Below are 22,431 nucleotides of genomic sequence, written 5' to 3' on the forward strand. Positions count from 1 at the left end.
GATGAAAGGGGTATTTGAGGCCACTATATTCAACGACATCACTCTGTCCCAGGCCTCTATTTGTCTCCTTCCTTTCTTACCTCCCTAAGGAAAAATATATAAATATTTTCTTTGCTTATTGAGAATAGTTTGGGGAGGAGAAATGCTGAAGAGGTTTCAGTAGAAATTCCCCAACTTCCACGTTTGTTTAGAATTCAGTTAATTTTCGCAGCGTTGTCTCTCAGCATTTACAGATTACTAGAGGGAAGTACTTAATTTGGTTTCAGCTCCTGCAACGAGTTGATGTGAGAAACAGCAGAAAGGAATGCAATCTTACATGGTTACGGTACCCAGTACCATGGTTATTTTGTGGAGTTCAGCAGTTCTGACAGTGATGTGTAATACTGTCATACCTCTGGGGTGTGCTATTGATGGTTCTTTTTTTTTTTTTTTTTAAACCCTAATAGCTAAAAATGCAGTGAGAAATGTTCATTTATCTTATATACTTGCTTATGCACATTTTCTAGACTAAATTCATTACTAACTTTCCACCCTAATATTTTCTGGCAATGAAAGCCAAGAAGAAATAAATATGTATTTAAAATTTTCATAGGAATCACTTTCTGGATCTTACAAGATTGATTCTTGTCGCTGGCACATATATCCTCTCTGCCACAAGTTCGGTTCAGTGTTAGAATCCCTTTCTCAAACCTGCTTTGAAACCCAGGAAGATGGGCAACAAAGTTCAAGTGCTTGGTGTCTGAGACACTCCCCCGGGTCACTTGAGCTTATTAATCATGATGCTTCTTTCCTTTCCTCCAACCCCTGAACATGGTTCCAGACCTCTCTGGCCATGCTCTCTACTTCCTTTCTTGTCTTTCAACTTGGACCTAATGTTAAAAGACTAGAAATGTGTCAGAACCATTACATCATATCATCCTTTGAAGGGGAAAAGAATAAATCATACAGTCCTCATAAATACCAATCCTTGCAATCCTATAGAGGTTTTCCAGTTGGTTTCAGGAGTCAGAGGATTAAAGTTTTTGCTAAAAGGCATGAAGTGTAAACATATCTATAAGTTGGAAAAGAATGACTATTTTAGAAGATTGCTTTTTGAAAAGCTTCGGTTACCCTACTATCAGTAGCTTGTTTTGTATTACTTTGAATTTCCATCTTGGGATGCGTGTGAAGATTTCAAAGCACAAAAAAGTAATTAAACTTTGGGACACTCTCAAGAGAAAGGCAGGAGATTCGTCTCCCTGTTTCTGTACTTTAAACTCCCTGGGGACTATGGCACCATGGTAATGGCATGTGACAAAACCACACATAGTAAGTGTCAGGAAGGGGCTCCCATGGGCAGCCAAGTGCAGTTCATCTGTGTATGTAATTACCTGGGAGAACATTCTTGCTGGGAACCCTTCCTCACTGGAGCATCATCATCATCGTCACTACCAGGTCAAGGTTATCTCAGAAGAAGCATGACTTTGCATGTTTCCATGAAGTGGGAAGCCATATCTCCCCATATTTTTGCATCTATATTCTCTCCCCAATTTATTTTCTCTCTTTGTACTTTTAACTCTTGGATGTTTTAGGTGAGCTAAATAGGTATAATACTTGGGATTGACACTACTGGTTAAAAGGAACACAGATGACTAATAATTGATTACAAACATAGGTGGCATTTATTTCAATGACCGTTATTACAGAAGAAAAATCAAAATGCAGTTAGTTAATTTATTTTGTTGACTCACCAACTCAAGTATACATAAATCTAAAGACTCTAAATAATTACCCATAATAACACAGTTATTGACTGGTCACAAAATATTGGACCAATGGCTTTGTCTTATGTTCAAATTAAAATACATAAATGAAAACTAAAACTTTTTATGTTCCAAACACTTGGTTTCAAAGGAGTGACATTGAGGAATCTGGACTAGAGTCTGCCCCAACTGAACATAGGTGTGGTCACAGTGGGGTGCGGATGGGCATTGTGAGGGGATTATAGCTCATTTTTTCAGGAACTTCTAATTTTTACAACTCCACACTCCTTGAAACACTTAGACGTCTCTGCCATCTGAGATAACAGAGGTTGAGGTTTAGCTTTAAACGATTATTTTTATTGTTTGAGAACCCATGTGGTATAAGCAATATGATCATTACTTTTAAGGAGAACATGATAAACCAGAAATACCACCAATTTGTGGAGTTTAGATTTATTTTGGAGACACTGTTTAATTGTCCAGGATTGAGGAGGGGTGTCTTTCAACACTTGGCAGTCAACATATTTTCTTAACTCCATTTTTTTTAGACCAGTCTCCCTTAGAGACATAGATTTTGTGTTGAACTTTGAATGAAAAATGATAAGTGGAAGGGAAGATGAAAGATTGTAACAAGCATATGGGCATGAGGGAAAGTAGAGAAAGGAAAAATGGGTGAAGGATACCCTATAGTGGGGAGGGTCGTAGGGGAAATGGCAGAAGTGCCTGGAGATATTCGCAATCCTGACTGGCAAATGTCATGTAATTTATGAGATAAAGAAGGATTGAAGGAAAGTCATTTGGTAACTGCGGCATCATCATGCCCATATGTGACCAAGTTTATTACATATTTTTTGATCCTGTGAAAGTAACTACGTCTTGCCAACAGCAGGGAGATTTTGATGAGCTTAATTTGTGCTATAAGACCTGAGGTATCCTGTACTCTGTCAACTTCTGCTTTTGAAACCTATCATAGACAGTGATGACTGGGGGTGTGAAGTAGTACTTGCATGTGAGGCAGGGAACTGCCTCAAGGACCACTTATAATCCATGATTCATCTCATTTTTACCTGGGACATATCTGTGTCTCAAAGGTTTGGTTCTGTTCTTTAGGCAAAGCTAAAGAAGCACCACAATTGTATTCCAGAAGACATGTATTACTGGTCATTTCTGGGACTGCTAGCCTCAGCATGGTCCGGGATAGGATGTCAGCAGATGGCTTTTGTAGACCAGAGTATAGAATGATCAAAGTAATAGTATGAATTTGATTTTATCTTTGTTTGATAGACATTATAAACTATTGGATGGGTACCACACACTGCTTGGTAAATGAAGTTTTAAAAAGAAGAGGGGAAAGTTAAGGGAGGTTTGAGGAGTAAGATCTTTTTTTTTTTTTGGAATGTATTTTGTTTTATTTTTATTTTCAAGTATACAGTACATTGGTTAGACATTATATAGTTTATGGAACTATCCCCCCGATTACTCTATCTTCCTCTGGCTCTACACATAGCCATTATATTACTGCCAGTCAGCAGTAAAATAGACTACATTCCTAATGCCATGACCATCACTGCTGACTCCAGGAGTAAGGTCTTTTAACTCAGCAGTGAATTAACTAGAGCTAAAACTGAGGGTTTTATTATTGGAGAGAAGAAAATGATAATTTCTGGCAATGGGATAGAAAAAGGAAAGAAGTTTTTGAGATATGGAATTCAGGAAAGGGGCAAGTGAGGAGAATGCAAATTTCTAGTCCTGAGAAGGTGGTGGGAAGCTACTCAGCAAGTGCTATTATTTAATTAATAAGTAAAATAGAATCAAAAGCTACTTTTCCAATAGGCTTTCTTTGATTAATGCCTCCATATTATAGAGTGTGGAATTCATTGTCCCCTCATCCCCTACGAACTTATCAGCACACTTTATTACGATGTTATTTGCTGTCACCTTGCTTTGTAAAGTCATATCATTTTTAGCTCGTAATTGTCTATTCTATACCTACATCACATGGATCTGTTACTGTCTTCTAACACGTAAAAAGTCATGCATCTTGCTGTGAACACAGTAGTTGAATGAACACTTGTGACATGAGTGTTGAATGAAAATTGGAACCAGTCATTAGTTTATACTATTAAAAATCAACAGCGAGACCCAAAGGTGATTCATAGCAATAATCTGTTTTTCTTTTTCAGTAATGCGTAGTTCTACCAGAAGGCAGATTAAAAACCAATCTTTTGAAATGTCACCACAATAAAATCCTTGACAGGTACAACACAATTAGGTATATCATTAAAATACATTCTTAACAAAATAAAAGCCGAGAATCAGAACATTGGTTGAAAACATAGACGCTCTACGGAGGCAGTAAATTAGGAGCTAGTCACATTTTAAATTTACCACCAGTGTTTCTTTGTTGATGCCCAAAAGTTAGAAGAAACTGAGCTGGTGGTGTAGTTAGCATCGAGGTTTTATACAAGATTCTGGAAAAATAAGATTTTTGAGTGAGGAGAGCTATTAGAGCACAGATTAAATATCCACTTTTTCTGTAAAAGCGCTTCCGCCATCTTACAAAGGTTTATGAGCACCAAGGATGAAGATTTGTTAAAACTCTGAACTTTCCAGTTCTTTTTTTCTGTTTCTTTACCAGGTGGGTCCTATCTTTAACAAGTCGAAAAGGTGTATCTGAACTTACTTTAATCACGAAGACGAAGATGTTAAAACATTGTAATGGACTCATTCATACTCCTTGCTAAAAGATATATAGCAATTCTATTTTGAATAACTTGTTGTAAACAACTGGGATTTTGTCTTGTGCATCAAAAGTTCTATAAAGGCATTCTTTAGAAGAGTATTCATTCTTGATGGTTAAGGAATCCATGCTCATGGCAAGGCTTGCTGTTGGCTGTTGCTGCCCGAAGTCACCACTTAGTTTGGGTTGATGTGGTTTGTTTTTCAGAGCAAGTTGGAAAATTGACTTAGCTTTGTGATTCACTCAAGTCTTTTTGAAAAATGAAGTTGGTCTATGGGGAGTCTTGTCTTATATAAAAACCTTGTCTGATTCTATTTGTTTCATGCTTACATGGGAACTCCTAGGGACGCCTAGGGCATCTCACCTGCTGAATTCTATTGTGATGCAGGAGATGATTTTCACACTGAAAGTTCTTTGGGATCTTGATGGTGTGAAATAGCCCTTCTGGGCCTCTAGTTTCCCGTCAACTACAGTAGTTGAACTCATAGGATGTGACGCTATGAGCCCTTCATGAGTATTCGGGAGTAGATGACAAGGTCAGACCTTTCAACAGGAGACTTTCAGATATGAGCCGTGAAACTATTCTCAGTATCCTTCTGAATCTGCCTCCTCTGCCTGTCAACATGTGGCCTCATGGTGTTCTTTGCCTCTGATGGCTGTTTCTCTCCCTCCCTCCTTCCCCTCTGCAGACATGCCTTGAATTGGAACGCTACCTACAGACAGAACCTAGGAGGATCTCGGAGACCTTTGGCGAGGACTTGGACTGTTTCCTCCGTGCTTCTCCGCCCCCGTGCATTGAGGAGAGCTTCCGGCGCTTAGACCCCCTGCTGCTCCCTGTGGAAGCAGCCATCTGCGAGAAGAGCTCGGCAGTGGACATTTTGCTCTCTCGGGACAAGTTGCTATCTGAGACCTGCCTCAGCCTCCAGCCAACCAGCTCTTCTCTAGACAGCTACACAGCCGTCAACCAGGCCCAGCTCAACGCAGTGACCTCATTAACGCCCCCATCGTCCCCTGAGCTCAGCCGCCATCTGGTCAAAACCTCACAGACTCTCTCAGCCGTGGATGGCACGGTGACGTTGAAACTGGTGGCCAAGAAGGCTGCACTCAGCTCTGTAAAGGTGGGAGGGGTGGCAACAGCAGCCGCCGCCGTGGCAGCAGCTGGGACAGTTAAGAGTGGACAGAGCGACAGTGAACAAGGAGGGGCAGGGGCTGAGGCATGCCCCGAAAACAAGAAGAGGGTTCACCGCTGTCAGTTTAACGGGTGCCGGAAAGTTTATACAAAAAGCTCGCACTTAAAGGCCCACCAGAGGACTCACACAGGTAGTGGTACAAGTTGGCCGCACGTGGTTTCTTCTTTTTCCTCCTTTAGCTTCCTGGTGGGAAGGGCTTCTTTTTGTTCCAAGGAGTGGCATCTGTGCTGACTAGGAGGTGACAGAGAGGCAGGAGGGCCCCGGTGGGGAGGCAGATGACTCACTTTTTACCTTACGATATCCAGATGTCTTGAGCACAGGACAGGGGTTTGTCACTCGCTGGCTGTGAGATACGTTCAGAGGCAATGCCAGCCACAGCATAGGATCACACAGGTCTGCGGATGCCTGAACGGGGGCTCTGGTAGTGTGACTCACAGCCGTATGCGATACATGCACTTGTCACGTTCCTGGCACGTTTCATTGTTTTATGAGTGTAGTTCTGCAGTTCTGATCAACACTGGAATCCGAGGAGGTACATTTGAAAGAATTCACAGTTAAACAAGGTAGCCGGGGTGTCCCCGTTCCCTCTCTTCCCAGCATCCCTGATTTTTCATCAAAGTCACCAACAGCAGGAGGGTTTCAGAGTTCATTAGATGTGATCATTCTATAATTAATTGGCATCTCCTCTTTTGCATTGTTCTCTGGCGCGTGCTTTATGGAGAGATGGCAGAATGGCTTTTTAATGAGCTTGTTACTGAGAAGTTGCTAAAGTGATTACATTGCCATGTGTGTGGTAAGGGTGGGCGGGGACCAACAGGGACTATATATTTTACTCAGGACTTCTGTAGTGACTCCCAGGAATCGAATTGATCTTTGGAGCAGTGGGATAATTTGGAAGAGTGGTGTTTACAGAGAAAAGGCTGAGATTGGCATTTTCCTTGGAACTGGTCTTTGTTCTCTGCTTTAAGGTAGAGGCTTAGGGCTGGTATCCCTTCTTGGTATTAGCATCCTAGGAGCAATTACTGTCATCGGTGGGTTTTAAATAAGTCCTCAATAGTGTATTACCTATATGTTTTTCTCATACTGCTTACACAGTACAAGCTGAATAGGGAAAACTCCAGAAGTACAAGCAACAGAATAAGAGTATTGTCAGAGAGTGGGTGACAAACCTGAGCTGGGAGGTGTCTGGCAGGACTTCTTTTGGGGCTCGCTGCTTGTCTTCCTGGTGCTCTGTGATGGTTTGTGGACTGTGCCACCAAGGAAATGTGTGGTTCAAGGTTCACTGGCTGGAAAGTCAGAAAAAAGCTGGGTTCGAGTTAGAACTCTGCCGGTGACTAGCGCTGCGACCTAGAGCATGTCCCTTTACCTCACTGGGCTTCATTGTCTGCACCTGTCAAATAGTCTGGCTCTTCCAGCCCCTTTCAGCTCTAATGTCCTGGCAGTGCATGAAATGTCTTTGTTCAGTACAGAACTTCCCTAAAGGAGGGACGTGTAATATGTGACCAGGGGACACCACTGCAGAGTCATTGTGACTGCAAAGTCATTTCCGTGGGAGAGTGAGGACTGGCATGGCTGCCTCACAACACAGGACTGAGGCGTGTACGTGTCCAATGCCGAACTTAGTTTCCCTGTGGCTCTTGCTTGGTTCCTGGGAAGGTCTCCTAACCCGGCTTTTGCGCCCTGCGGCTCAGGTGCAGCATCCCACTCACGGGTTCCCATCAGGGTTTGGGTTCAAGTTCTCCATTCCACATCCACCAAGGCTAATGCTTCCTGTTATCAGTGTTATTTCTCTCTGATATTATCCCAAAGGTTGTTTCTTTCTCGAGTTAATGAGTAAAGTAATGACAGGACATTGCAGTGCTCCCAGGCTTTAGTCGTGACTCATCTCCCACTTCCTACAGGAAGCCAGAAGAAGCAGGATGAGAGGAGAATGTTGAGTTTTGTTCGGGGTGTGGAATGAATGATTTGGGGCACATTTCTGAATTACTGACACTGAGATAGGCTATATCCCGCCTAGTGTGGCGGCTGGACAGCTCTGGGGAAACAGGATTTTTTTTTTTTTTTTTTACCAGGGGTGGCAGGGGTGCCAGTCCAGAGCATTTCCTTCTTTTTTTCTTCTCCTCTTCCTAAAAGATGTGTCAGAAGGATAACTTTTTGGAGCGATGTATTATTTGCTGCTTTGTTTCTTGGGCATTGTCTATTCAGAGCGAATATCAAGATGCAGCTCACTGTGTTCCCCGGAACCTGAAACCACTTACTTGCCTTTGGTGGACGGAAGTGGCAAGCCTCCTCCACGAAGGAAATTCACTTAGGGAGGCACCATGCAGTATGACAAGGCAGCGTTGCAGAGAGTAGAGAGCGGGGCTTTGTCCTCAGGTGAACCTGGGTTTGAGTTCTGGTTCTACTGCTGTCTAGATTTATGACGTGGATAAGTTATTTATCTTCACTGAGTCTCAGTTTTCTCATCTGTAAATAGGGATACTTGTGTTTATCTCCTAGATTACTTGGAAGATTAAATGAGTAACTATATATGAAATACTTGGTAGAGTGTAAGAGCTCGTTAAAGATAGTAGTGGGGTTAGTGGCAGTTATTACTATTGCTGCTAATATTGATTAGCAGTGATTTCATGGGGGTGGGGGTGGGGGGAAATAGCCTTATATAAACTAGAAATAAGCCAGGTAGCCAAAGTTAAATACCAGCAAAAAGCAAGAAGCTTTTCTGTCCTCACTTTCACACTTTTAGTGTGGGGGCCAGGACGCTCATGGACACCAGTTGTGGAGGGTGAAACTGGGCGGGCAGACATTAGCCCATCGAAACTGGCAGTAACGTAGAGCAGGGCTTTCTGATGACAACCCAGGAAGCCGTTGCCTTGTATCCTCAGAAACAAGCACGGAGGGAAAAGTGGGTGCTATGAGAAAGAGAAACAGACAGCAGGGGAAGTAAGGGTGGGGATGGAAGGATGGGGAGAGGGAATATGAATTAATTTGGATTAAATAGATGAGAATCAGAAGTATTTATTTGGAATTGGTGTGAATGGGGCACATGGGGAACTGAAAACAAAGGTGATAATTTATGTGGTGTGGATGAACTAAGAATAATGAAAAAAGCATGAAGGAGGGAATCGAATTAAGTGCAAACATATCAAGGAAATGGACTGGTAAAAGCTTGAGGGCAAAGGTGTATAGTGATGGGAATTCAGATTGGAGAAGAATCTGCTGATATAGGTGAGTGGAGTGGGGAGAGCTGCTGACCAAATGTTGAAATAAAGTTTTAAAAAATGGACTCTGGTTGGATTCGGGCAAGCCGTTTTAACACAGGGTTCACTTTAATTCAGTGGAAATATTTCCTTATCTTTCCGTCGGGAAAGTGTTTGGGGACCAGAAAAGTAAAAAAATAAAATAAAAAAATAAAATGAGAAAACATCTAGGAGAAGGAAGGGGAGTACTGGCATTTTGTCCTCCAGAGTTACAGATACGCTCTATCTCTTCTATATGGTAATATGTCAAAAAAGAGACACGATTGCAAAAATGAAATAAGATAAAAATGTGGGTCTCTTTCTATACAAAAGTAATACTTTATTGGTGATGTGGGACTGCTTTCATTGAGGAAGTTTTAAAGTGTTATTCATTTACTCTTTATATAGATAGAATTTACTGAGCTGGAAATGGTCTTCTCCCTCCACCCCCCCCCCCCCAACCTTCCCACTGCTGTTTTTTGAAGATGCTGAATCTTTTAAACTTTTTGCCCAGGAGGATGTTAGGCAATGAGGTGATTTTTCTTTTTTTTCTTCTTCTTCTTCTGTTTTTTTTTTTTTTTTTTTTTTTTTTTTTTTTTTCAGGTAGCAGATGTTCAAGTTGGTAGCTAGGGCACAAATAACTGGTTACCCAAGTAGGTGAAGTTTGGGATGGGGATCAAGGGAGGTGGGGGTGGGGTGGTGGAAGAAGATGAGGCAGAGACTGGGACAAAGGGAATATTGCGAAGTAGCAGAACCTCAGCGAAAGGAAGCATGTAAAAATGGACATATGGTTTATTCATTGGGAAGAGCACTTAGTGCTGGCGTGAGCATAGAAATGTCCTTTAGCAGCCAAGCTATTACAGACCTTCCTCTCGCACTCTTTTTTTCTGGTCTTTGTAGAATATATTTTTCTTTTTCAATAATTCAACCATTACGATCATAGTTTTATTCATCTTCTTAAGTCAGCTAAATAATCCTTATATTTTGATGCAAGGGAAACCGTCACTTTCAGTATTTAAAAAGTCACTCTTATTATTCTCATTTTCAGCAAAAATCAATTTGTTAAAATGTTAGTTTCTATGCAAAAAGGAAAAGAATTATTTTTCACATTTCTTCTCAATCACGTCTGGGCTTAAAAAAAAAAAACAGAAACAAAAAAACCTGTGATTGAAATGGTGCTTTGTATTAAACGAGCAGGCTTTTCTAATGTGGAAATTCATATAAAAGCACATTCACGTTTATACTGGTAAGAGTGAGTCACATTGGTAAAGTCATAACAAAGGCCAGCAATGAAATCTTTGGTTGCCGGTCACAGAGGAGGGAGAATAGAGGCCATGTTCTGACATGTGCTGTTTGGAGAGCTTTCTCTAGGGACTGGAGTTGCTATAGTCTTATCTGTGGGTGGTGACAAGGACATTCCAGATTTCGCACTGAAGGATGTAAAGATGTGTTTTCAGGTAGAAAGGTAATACAAGTATGCGATTTAGTTAGCATTTTATGTCTGCTTTGGGGCAGGTCATCATGAATCAAAACATGGCACAGTCTCTTAAGTTTAATTATGATTTAGGGAAAGAGTTTGTTTTCAAATGAAAAAGGTGACTGAAAATATTACATACAAAAGATTGGTTTTATTCATACAATGAAAGTTCTTTTTAAGTTTTGAAATTTAATAAGTTACTTTACTTATTTAACCACTACTTATAAAGCACTTGCTATTCATTTTTAAAGTCTTTTACAAATATTGACTCTTTTAATCCTCGTGTCAATCTAATGACATAGGTACTATTCTTATTTCATAGATAAGAAAATTGAAGTCCAGAGAGGTCAACTAACTTGTCTGATTGGCTCCTAGAGTGGCTGGACCAAGATTTGAACAAAACATGAGTGTTCCAGTCCAAACTCTTTTATACTAACTAATAAGGAAAAAATAAGTAAAGTAGATATTTTTCTTAATAACCTACTATTAAGAGGAACTTACAGTTTAAATACAAATTGACAATGACAACTACTTTAAATGTCTTCTAAACAGATGCAAGTTGGAAGAGTCTTTAAACATATTGCTTTTTCAAGTGACTAAGACTCAGAACAATGAAATTCCAAAGGAATGGTCATCCATTTCCAGGCCATTGTTCTTACTGCTGTAGCTACTGTTATTGGTCATTACTGTTAAACTGTTTTTTTTTAACCTTAGGATTAAAGAGAGACTTTCTTGTAACAGTCCAATACACTCATTAAAAAAACAAATGTTAACACTCTGTTCTTACAAAATAAGAAAGGCAAGCATTATCACATATAGGAAAAACTGAAGGCCGAAAAGGGAAAAATGCTTTAGCTCAGGTAATGTAACCCACCATGGGCAGAGTTAAAATTTGACCAATATCTCCTGTGCCTTAGGCTTGTACCTTATTTAATAGAGCATCGTGCTTCTTATTTACTTTGTTCATTCAGTCATTCCATAAAGAGGTATTAAGTGCCCATGGATGTCAGGTGTTGTGCCATGGAATGACTAGCAGAGGAGAAAGGAAGGGCCATTTAGAGATTGGAGGTGCTAAAGAGAGACAGTGTTAAGCGAGGGTAGGGGCTCCTGTCAGGGGTCAGAAGCAGCATGGATGATTCGGAGATAAAAAGTCGCTCTACTCTTTCTGGACAGAAATTGATGTATTGATGCTGTTCATCTTTTAAAATGCTGCCAATGTGATAATGCACTAATTTATATAAATAGAAGCCCTAATTCAAGGTCAGGCATATCAACAGGACAAAATTAAACACCTCAGTCTGGAACTCTAGGGGGCCCATTGACCACGTCCAAACTCCTTGGTGCCATAGATAAGAATTCTTTGGATTTATACAATAGCAACTGAAATAGGACAATTTTAAGACATGAAAGAGCTTTAATATGCTGAGACACATGGCTGCTAATGGAGTTTATCCATGTATTGAGGCAGAAACTCATTAAACCCAGATTATGGGATAGAAACTAGAATAAGGGTTACCGTTCAGTTCACAAGGTGGATGGAGTTTAATAGGAGCATTTGATAGCTCGGATTTAGCATATTCAAGAGTTTAAGAGAATTTGTAAAGAAAGGGTATGAATAATGAGGTGGTAGAAAACAAGTGATAGGAGAATTTTACAATTCAGAAAATCTTCAAGTTTCACCACATGATAATTTTAGCAATATGTTATCTCGTAACATTTTTTAGGATAATTAAGGTAAACATATACTAGATAGAATGGCTCAAACTTAGCAAAATCACAGCAAGCTTTATTTATAAAATAAATAATTTATCATTATAATGTGGTAATAGGTGTAGGCTTTGGGAGGTGCCTATTTCAGATGCTCTTTTAATGGATAATTGATAGTCACAATAAAATGTGTTAAAGAAAAGAGGAGAAAGTACAACATGAAATTAATATGCATTTCATCATAAACAATATTTATTGAACACCCACTATACCAGACACTATTTCTTTCCCCATCTCTGAGGATGTTGCTTTTTGATGAAAAGCCTGAAGTATATCTTTATAAAGTCATTATATTTGGAACCTCATCTCAAAAGAGAACAGAGCGTGGATTGGGGGTGGGAGGAAGAGGGAGGGAAGAAAAAAGAGGACTCTCATTTCAGAAAAGACAGTGGAAGTAATAGAATTTTAGGAATGTGAAGATTTGAAGGTTAGGCTATCTGTGACAGAGAAAAGGAAAGGAAGGTCATAGGAAGTCTGTGTACATGAAGGACTGTCATTGGGAGGGTCAAGTGTGAACTTTAAAGATAATCATTCCCTTTAGTAAATAGATAATGTACAGAAGCTGTTTCTATTATAATAAGAATGTTAGTGACCGTGATAATCATGGTTATTTCACACATATTAGGAGGTTCGAGGAGAGTTAAATGGAGCTTTGTAAAGTTTGCAGGCTAAGATGTTATAAGAACGAATTGGTGGTAGGCAGTACTTTTCTTCTGTCTCCTGAAGTTGAAACAATAATGGGGTGATTCTGTGTGAGTCAGAAAATAAAAGAGGAGTTTAAGAAATCTATGTGTAAAAATAAGAACAAAAACAAAAGCACTTTAAAAAAAAAACTTTGAAATAATTCTTTTTAAAAAATTAGTTAAAATAGAAGAACCAATGAAACAATATTTGTGAAACAGGATTTCTTTCTTTGAAAAGTATTCAGTTTGAATTTAGTAGAAATTGTAATTAAAACCTTGAAACTGGATCACGAGAAACATACTTTTCATATAAGGAAGTTAATTCTGATAAGCAAATGGAAATCTGGGAACCCAGCCTACCGTGGGTGGGCGTGGGCATCTGTATGATGGAGCCGAAGCCCCACCTGGCTGCCTAGATGCCAAAGGAGAACCTGGCCCTTTCCAACCAGATAACTTTGATTTGTCCCCACCCTGATGGAGGCGAACTAAATGGTTCTGGGCAAACCTGTTTTCCTAAGATTTCAGTTCCTTCCTTCCTCATGCCCCACCTAAGAACCTCATGCCTGCTGCTTTCCTGGACTGAGTCACTTCCTGCCTCAGAAGCCTTTCTTTACCTCACTCTTTTCCATCAGAAAGGATCTGGTAGCAATACACCGTTGATTGGTAGATTACACATCCATCAACCAGTGTAAAACACTGGCATCTTTTATTATTAGTTTTTTAAATCTTCAATTATAGGAAACTGTTAATGGAATTTTAGGAATCTGCAAGCAAGTAGGGAGAAAAGATGGGGGTGTGTTGGAAGCCAAAGCGGCATTCCCCGCCTCCACTCCCACCCTTTCCCTCTCCTTCTACTAGATTTTCTGCATTTTCTAAGAGTAACTTTTTTTCAACCAATTTTAGAAAGTAATATATTGACTTGACAGTTGTTAAGCTAAATGTTAGTCAAAGCCAGGCCATTCAGAATCATCAACAGTAACTTTCGAATGTGCCGGCTGTTTGGCCAGCCGACGTTGGGGTGCTCTGCATTCCTGCAGTGTTCTCATGTCCGGTCGTCCATGTACGGGCCACACTAGCTTATGTAATGGAGGTCAAACCACTTAAATTGTTTGTGTTGGCAGTGAGAATACGCTTACCGTGGTCCGTCCCATGATTTTGTTCACCTTACCTTCTCCTTTATCCTCTGAGTTGGGAATTGACCCAGGATTGGACCTCATAAGCTGTTAGAGATGGTGGACTAGGGTGTCCCATTACCAGTCCTATGGAACCTCAGTCTAGCTTTGCCCTGCACCAAACTTAACTTGACAAACCCCATTTTTATTAGGACTCTGCATCTTTTCTTCCTTTCAAAAGTTATCTGCATTAAGGTTAGACCCCTTTTATTTTGTTTGTAAAATAAAATGCGTTAATAATTTATAACTCATATTATAAACCACTCCTCTGGTATCATAAAACAACTCAGACGTTTATTATTGTTTCTCCCTTCAGAATGTATCCTCTTTCCATGACTGTAATTGACGTTTAATTTATGGAATTCAGTAAAGTAAAACAGTATTGCATATACTGTTTTCTGGCAAGCAATGTAAAATTTTTTAAAAACTCAAATTTGTTATGATAGAATAGTTTTAGCCATTTCACTTGGTGAGCTAAAGTTGACTTAAAAACAATAACAAAAAAACCATTGATCCTTTTGTTGGGGGTGTTATGGTGTCTAGTGTCTTCCTCTGGGGCCCTTCCTGTTTTCACATCAGAGGAATTTTGTAAGAAGGACTATAGATTGTTCCAATTTTGAAGCCACGGTTAAGTGAGAGAAGTCCCAGGAGTCTACTGAATGCCTTACAACATGCAGAATTACATAATCTGTGCTCTGATGAATAGAAGCCAACAAAAAAGTTGATTCTGGTACATATTCTAGTATATACAAGTGTAGCAAGATGAAATAGGGAACATTTTGGAATAGTCGTACAGTAGTCCTGTTTTAAAGTTTTCTGTCTTCATTTTGTGAATTTGTGTGGCTTCATGTCACTTCACTGGAATTCATTGCTGTGATTATGAACTTTTAACGTGGTGTTTGTATCTCCTCACCATGGATACGCACACTCTTCGCTGGTACTCAGTTTCTATTATAGAAAGGAAATAATGATTCTTCATATTGAATTCTCAATTGGTCATGAGCCTGTTGAAACTCATATTGGTATTTTTAAAAGAGCAACAAAAGGCACATCTACCTTCTCTGATAAAGGTAATAAGACATTTTATGTTCCTAGTGTTCAGGAGAGACTGTCAGAAAATCAATATGAATAAATTCAAGTACACAGAGGATTCAGCCTATTTGAAAATGTAGTGTATGGCATAATGATAGTATGTATTATTAAATTTTTTTTTGCTTCATCCACGTGCAAATATTAACATATAGAAAAGGTATCATAGGCTACTTAGAAATTTAGGCAGAAGGCAATTTGCTGGCTTTTTTGTTTTTCTCATTCTTTGTTGTTGTTGTTTAGTGTCTCAAGTCTTACAGCTAATCTGAATTTGAAACTAAATACTGTCATTACAGAAGACTTTTTTCTGAGTTCTTCCAATTTCTCTGGGGACAAAATAATGGCCGCTTGAAGCAGTGGAGAAACAGTAATTAGGGCAAATAGTAATACTGTGCATGATTGAGGAAAATGTGAGGAAGTGAGAGAGAAAATGCAACAGACAGACGTGTACAGCCTGTTACTAGGAAACCACATCAGCATTAAATACAGTGTGCTAATTGGCTATCCTGTTTCTGCCTGGGTACCAGCCTGGGCCTGCTACACAGCTGTTTCTGCTCTTTCCGGTTGCTAGGTAACTGCATCATTTCTCCCCCCACCCCCCTTTGTATTCTGGAGGCTAATTGGCTACTTCTGCTCCTGGTGTTGCTGCTGGGTACCAGTCTAGGCCTGCTGCTCTGCTGTTTTCCAGAGGGATTTAAGGGGGTGGGGGGGGGGAGGGAAAAGAAGATATGCTGGCAATTAATGGAGCATAAGTGCAAATTCTACACAATGTCTGGCACCTGCGTCCCCTCATCCTGCTTTCTCAACTAAATCCTTTCGCTATGAAAACACATTAGAATCTTGAAGTCTTTCTTTTCTCTGAATACCTTTTGAATATGGTTTAAAAGAAACAGCATATTTGAAGACATTACTTAAGTGATGGTTAGCCTTCTCAAGAAAGAACTAGCAAATTATCACACATCTATATTTGATAGGGGCACTGATAGAAATTGTGTAAACCTTAAAATTACTAACTTAATAACAATGGAGCATCTTTAATATCTTAAGGACGGTACCACTTAATCTCTTAAATGGACAAAATTCCTTTTTAGCCATTCTTCATATTCTGCAGAGTATAGAGTCAGAAATAAAATAAATTAAAAGTGATTATGGCATTTCCCCAACTGTTTTATTCATCAGAAGGAGCAAAAGGAAGCTTCTAGGCCCATCACTTTGCATTATGGATTTCATTCGTCCGATATGCACAGAACATGTCTCAAGTACTTTTGGGTGATGCATTGCATTCACATAAAAATAATGGATATTTTGCATACCTTATTTTCTTATAGCAAACAAACAAATATGGTATAGAATAAACCTAAAATCAGTTTTGTGATTTAAAAAAATGTAATTACTTTCCTCATAATTGTATCTCCTATTTAAAGAGGTTTCCACTTCATCATTATTGAAATTCTCATTGGAAGTGTGGGGAGGAAGATTCTTTAGAAGTGAAGTGATGCTTCAAGGAGGTTTCACTTTAAATGGTTGAGAAAGTGTATGTAAATTGGGGCCTCTTAAAGAGGCAGCTTCATCCCCCTGGGAAGGAGCTTTTTTATTGAGAAAACTCAGAGCATGTTGTGTGACTGTGCACAGAAATAGTTAGCAAAGGCAACTCTTACTTGACGCTAATGGCTGGTACTGGTTTCTCATACTAATGAGATCTCCCATCTCCTATTGAAAGTGAAACAGCAGAAACTATATTCTGAGCAGGAAGCCCTGCCGCTGTAAGATCAGATCAGGCTCTATGGACTCATTTCTGCTTAAAGTATCCTTAAAATAGATAGAAGGCCTCAAACTAGGCTAGGATGATCGACAGAATATTGCAGTGTTCCATAGATATTAAGGAAACCAGCTAGCCATTAGTAGCATTCAAACTGCAAAAGGAAACCTTATCGGAGGGTAACTACGGAGCAGGTATAGTACTTTCTCTACTATCAAGAGGACTGGTTGTTAATCACTCAGAAGTATTTGTCCATTAAAGGACTTAGCCATTTGATTGTGGGGAGCCATCAGAAGTCAGAACATTCCTTCATCACTTGACAAGTTTCATATTCTGACTTTAGGAGATAGTGGTTTTGATTGTTTGAGTGTTTAGTCTTTATTGATGGCAGATTTTCAGAATAACAGCTTTCCATGTGTAGTATGGATTGTCCCTAGTCTGCTGAAGTGTAAGGACAGGGAATGAAAAGTCCAAAGATGTCTTGGGTATTTTTCTAATTCATCACCTTTCACTCATCTATTGGGTGTGGTTGTGTATCTGATTCTGGTAAGATCTGGGAAAGTAGCCATGGTTAGCCCCAGCCATGAACAAACACTAACTAGTACCCACTTCCAAGCTTCCCCTCTTCATGCTTTCCTGGGCAGGCAGATCTTTATTCTTTGGATGCCTCCATGTTTAAAGCAATAGCATACTTTGGGACATAAGGAAAGGGGATATTGAAGCTGCTTCAACCTTTCCATTTTCCTCAGTTGCAAAAACCTGCTTTGCTAATTCTCATTTCCACACAAAGCTACTACCTCTTTTATGAGGTTAATCAGTTGACAAACCTGCGAAAGAGGAATCTGGTGGCTGCTGACTGCCCAGGAGGGCTGTTGCTAACCCACATTATGCCTTTGAGCGAATCAGAAAAAGGTGCCCCTTCCATGGGGCAAATGCAGCCTTGGATTAAGTGCCCCTCAGCCCTTTGGGCGGACACCCTGTGCTCACAGCCTCACATGGCTGCCTGCTCACCATGGGAGCCGATCCACTCCACTGGGCCTTCCCTGACCCTTCGAGAACTTGTGAGGCTAATGAGGTTCCGGCAGGAACATGAAAGTCACAGGACTGTTCAAGGGGGATTTGGGGGCCCCCTCTCAGTGGTTAAAGAGGCCATTATGTGGGAGAGCAAAGCTTTTAGCCTACTGGTTCTCCCCAAATGTGAGTTCATTAGTTGCCTAATGCAGTGATTCTCAACTTGGGCTGATTTTGCCCCTTGGGAGACATTTGCCAATGTCCGGAGACATTTTTTGGTTATCTGGAAGGGGAGAGGGTTGCTATTGGCATCTGGTGATTGGAAAGCAGAGATGCTATTAAACATCCCACAATGCACAGGACAGCCCCTACAACAAAGACTCGTTGGGCCCCAAATGCCAACAGTGCCGAGGTCAAGAAACCCTGGCGTAATGCAACTCTGCTGTCCTTCACATCTTCTCGTACTTGCAGAATATTTCCTCATTCTTTTAGGACTACCAAACAGGTTTTGCTTTGCCTTTTATGATCTTTAAAAAAAGTTGACTAAATATAAAAATTACATAATTTATTATTTCTGTTGGTAGAAGAGGTGCTGTTTTAACCCCCTGTAACATTAGGAAAATCCCTCCACCTATACTAGGTGCTTAGCTTTCTAGAGTGACCATTTGCGATTGTGGCTGTTTACAAATGACATCCCCTCCCCTCTTGCTGAAAGCTCCTGACCTGTAATAATTTGAGATTGTGCTGAGGCAAAGGTTTGAATCACATGGGCTGCCAGGCTGGTATGTGGGAGGGAGGCTTTTAGCCAGGAAATGGGCCTAGCTGACCGGACACTAACAATCAATTTCTACCTGTCCTCTCATGTATAGCAGTCTCACCGGATTATAACAATTATGTCCTTGTTATCAAAAGAAGGTTGATTGTTAGGGCAGAAATAAGACTGAGAATAAGTGACTTCAGTCAGAAAATAGAACTTTTGTTGGGAAAACTGTATTGAAGTAGGGGCTACTTCAGTGCATTTTTTTTCATTCACTATTTTGGGTCACACCAGAACCATCAGGAAAATACTGTGAAGCATTTGGAGTTCTTAGGGAGAAAGGTACCATCTCAGGTAAAAGGATTTAAATGGCCTTATCTAATGGACACATACTTTTATGCTTCCATTTTGTCAGGAGATGTGAATTATGCATTGGCCCTTTCAGCTGCATTCACATGCATAGAAAATAACATTGTCAGACGTGTCATCCCCAGATACAATGGACAATATGCTATTATAATCGTGTGGCATTGTCCTTACTGTTTGGAGATAATACTGCCGACATTATTCTTCTCATACATGTGAATGTGGCTGTAGGGAAGTACGTGACATCTGTGTCTTTCACACAGATTAGCTTATCCTTTGCCACTTGGAGGGATTGCGATTAGTGAGCTGGCCTCCTGGGGTCATGGTAAGTGCCATGTTTTGGATCACAGTCGTTCTAGGGCCTTGGTTTTAGGCCCAGTAGGGAATTAGCAATATTTATCTTGATGACCTGACAATGCAATGGTTATTTAGTCAGCATCCCAGAGCAGATGTGCTGAAGAAAGGGTAGGCTGAGGCATTACTACTCAGATTAGCTTTGGGAATGACAAGGCTCAGGCTGGGTACCAAGACTGGGAATGGGTGCCTCCATGCTATGGCTTTATTCAAGTAAGTAAGCAATGGTGATATCACCTGTATTTATCTTCATAGATTACCAAGTGCTTTCACATACCTCATTTCATTTAACCCTCACTTACCTATGTAGTAAATATTCTTATTATTCCCATTTTACAGATGAAGAAACTGAAGCTCAGAGAATGATTTTTCAAAGACTTCTCTTCCAAACTGTATAGCCTACCCTATTCAACAGAATTTCCTTTAGAATTCTTCCTTTTCTTTGGGGAGGCCTAAATTAGAACAGGATATAAATTAATTTAGTTGTGTTTACAGTTAAGCTATAAATAGCTTAATATTTGCCATCCTACTTTTCTCACACACATGTTAATAACATGTGAATTATTTTCTTGTCCAATGTGACAACAAATTCAGAATAGCTAAGAAAACTGAATGATTGTCTTGTGTATTCTTGTATCCTGTCTGTTTTGATCGAACTTATGAGTCCTTCATCTTAGTTGCTTTTTTACTATTTTATGAAGGCAAGCTAGTTTTGAAGATGCAGACAAATGCAGGGTATTGATTCTAAAAATCATGTCTCAATACCAGTATATTTGGATATTTTAGAAAATTCGTGGAGAGAAATAGTAAACAGAAAGTTCTTCCTGACTCCTTAAAAGAATGCACCTTAGCAGTCCTTTTTTATCACTAAACTGGAAAATTCAAACAGAGGTGCCTTAGAGAAGAAGTTAGGGGTAAGCTGTGGTTGGATGGATCTTGGCATGTGAGTTGCGCATTGCTTTCTTAGGTATATTGGAGTTTTGCTAGAGGATTTTGAACAAATAATTTATGCTTTTATTTTTATTTGTATGATAAATGTGCCGTTAAAGATAGTCCTGCTTTATCCTCCCCCCCACTTTTTTTTTGGTCCCACTTTTTGGAGAATATTTATGGATGCATTTAAATATCTTAAGGAGACAAACACTCGCTCGATACATGAATTATAAATTCCCTAATGGGCAAAGATCCCAAACTCAGGTTAAGATTCTGCTGCTGTGTGCAGCGATCTCTCTTCTGTATTCACAAAAGCACCTGTGAAGAATAGCCGCTTTCTAACATTCTGCCGAAAGGATCTGCAGGAACCTCCGAGTGATGGGCACTTGCATTGTCTTCCAGAGATTGGAGGAAAGAAAAGGTTTTAATGCAAAAGACAGATTTCTGGAAGGTAGAAGGAACAGCACATATGACCCCTGAGGGGCTCTAGTTTTTGAGGATTGTTCACCTGTAGATTATTCTTTGTCTAATCCTGTGTTTCTGTGCATCTTTGTATTTTCAAATTTACTTCTCCCTTTTATTTCTTCTACCTGCCAAAGAAACAACCTTAATAAATTGTTATGATTGGCAGGGCCCCCATCCCCATTTACTATTCACCCACCTTTCGCTTACTTAGAATTTGCTGCCGAGCATTTGGAACGCTTTCTAACCCACCTGTGTGTCCTTTCCCTGCTCCCACAGTCAAATCTCGAAGTTTTTCTGTGGTTTCCTTGGCGTCCATCTTCTCCACAGAGAATGGTTAATAAGCAAAGTCAGGGACTGGAAAGAATCCTTTCAGCTAAAGAAAACCTTTCATACATCTTTCCCACTACTGTCATTGCATGAGCAAGAAGGACCATAGGCACAAAGCTTATGGGATCAATTACCACGAGCTCACTGTTAAACATTTTTAAAAATCTGTTGTGAGGAGAATAAAGCAATAATTAAAATTAACTGAACAGCTTTTGCTCTATTGAGGCGTTAAATCTTTGTGTAAACACAATCACATTGTGCAAACATAGATCTTTTCAGTTGGCTGATTTAGACAGTGAAACCACTGAAGTTTGGAGGTCTCTGGGTCAAGGGCCCATTTTGCCACGGTTTGAAAGGTCACCTGCTCATTTGTGTCTCTGCTGTGCTGCACAGAGGGCCGTGAGTGGGTGTGATTCCTTGCCCGCTGCAGCACAAAGAGGAGCCGGCTGGCGTTTGGCAGATAGCGGTCTGAGCCGAGGGGGGCAGGAAAACTGCACAAAGCAAGACCGCTGCACACGGGTGTGGGTGGGGAGTGCCAGCGAGCCCCAGTGGCCCGGGCAGCGGGACAGCTTAGAGGTGGGAAAACAGCAGTTATAAAATATAAACGCATTTATTATTACAGTGGGCCCGTGCTATATAATTTTACACACACTCGTATTCGTGATTTACGGCTGCGGCTTCATACGGAGGAGAGAGGCTTGTTAATTTACTCAAATTGATAGGGAGGCCTCTGAAGATGATCAAATTGAAAGGAGCCATAACTGAGGGAAAAAATGGTCCCCTTAAACAACCAAAATATATTTAAAAAGTGGCTGCTATGTAAGAGGCATCCTTTGTTCATTTATTTTAATAAGCAGGGCTTCACTTTAATTATGCATGATAATGCTCCCCCAGAAGGAGCATACCTCTCGTGTCCCAGCAGCCCAGGCTTGGTGTTTCTTTCTCTGTGTGTTTTCCACCGAAACAGCCTGCCCCACTTTTCTTGAGATTTGTCGTGTTTTCACCTGTGAGAGGTGAGACAGCCGAAGAGTGGGAGATTCATGCCTAACCTGCCGCCCCTTTCTGGAGTGGAGGAGGAAGGTGGGGAAAGGCAGAGTCCCAGTCCCAGTTTGGGGCACCCCCTCTACGAATCAGGCAGCCTGCTGATGTGTACCTGTGTCATTGTCCTGAATCCTCCCAAGGTACGTTGTGATGATCCATCCCATCCTCGGGAGGAGAAAATGGAAGCCTAGGAGAGCCTGGGGGGTACCCAGCTAGTAAGTGGCCAGGCTGACTTTTAAGTCTGGGTCTGACTCCAAAACTCCTTCTGTAATATTTTGCTGGAATTTCCTAGGAACGAAGTCAGGAAGGGGCATAGGAGCAA

General features: G+C 40.4%; 1 protein-coding gene across 4 annotated transcripts in view; it reads left to right on the forward strand.

Moving 5' to 3' along the window:
* The window catches only part of KLF7 (Kruppel like factor 7), a 79,328-nt gene that overhangs the window by 31,810 nt on the left and 25,087 nt on the right, over positions 1 to 22,431 (forward strand). For 2 of the 4 annotated variants that reach the window (XM_036238040.1, XM_036238041.1), the window contains one exon: positions 5,172 to 5,805. In XM_036238040.1, the coding sequence (XP_036093933.1) occupies positions 5,172 to 5,805 (634 nt within the window). The remainder of the gene's footprint in view (positions 1 to 5,171; positions 5,806 to 22,431) is intronic. The other 2 variants (XM_036238042.1, XM_036238043.1) reach the window with 2 other exon arrangements.

Source organism: Rousettus aegyptiacus, unplaced genomic scaffold, assembly GCF_014176215.1.
Source record: "Rousettus aegyptiacus isolate mRouAeg1 unplaced genomic scaffold, mRouAeg1.p scaffold_m13_p_2, whole genome shotgun sequence".
NCBI classification, from domain to species: domain Eukaryota; kingdom Metazoa; phylum Chordata; class Mammalia; order Chiroptera; family Pteropodidae; genus Rousettus; species Rousettus aegyptiacus.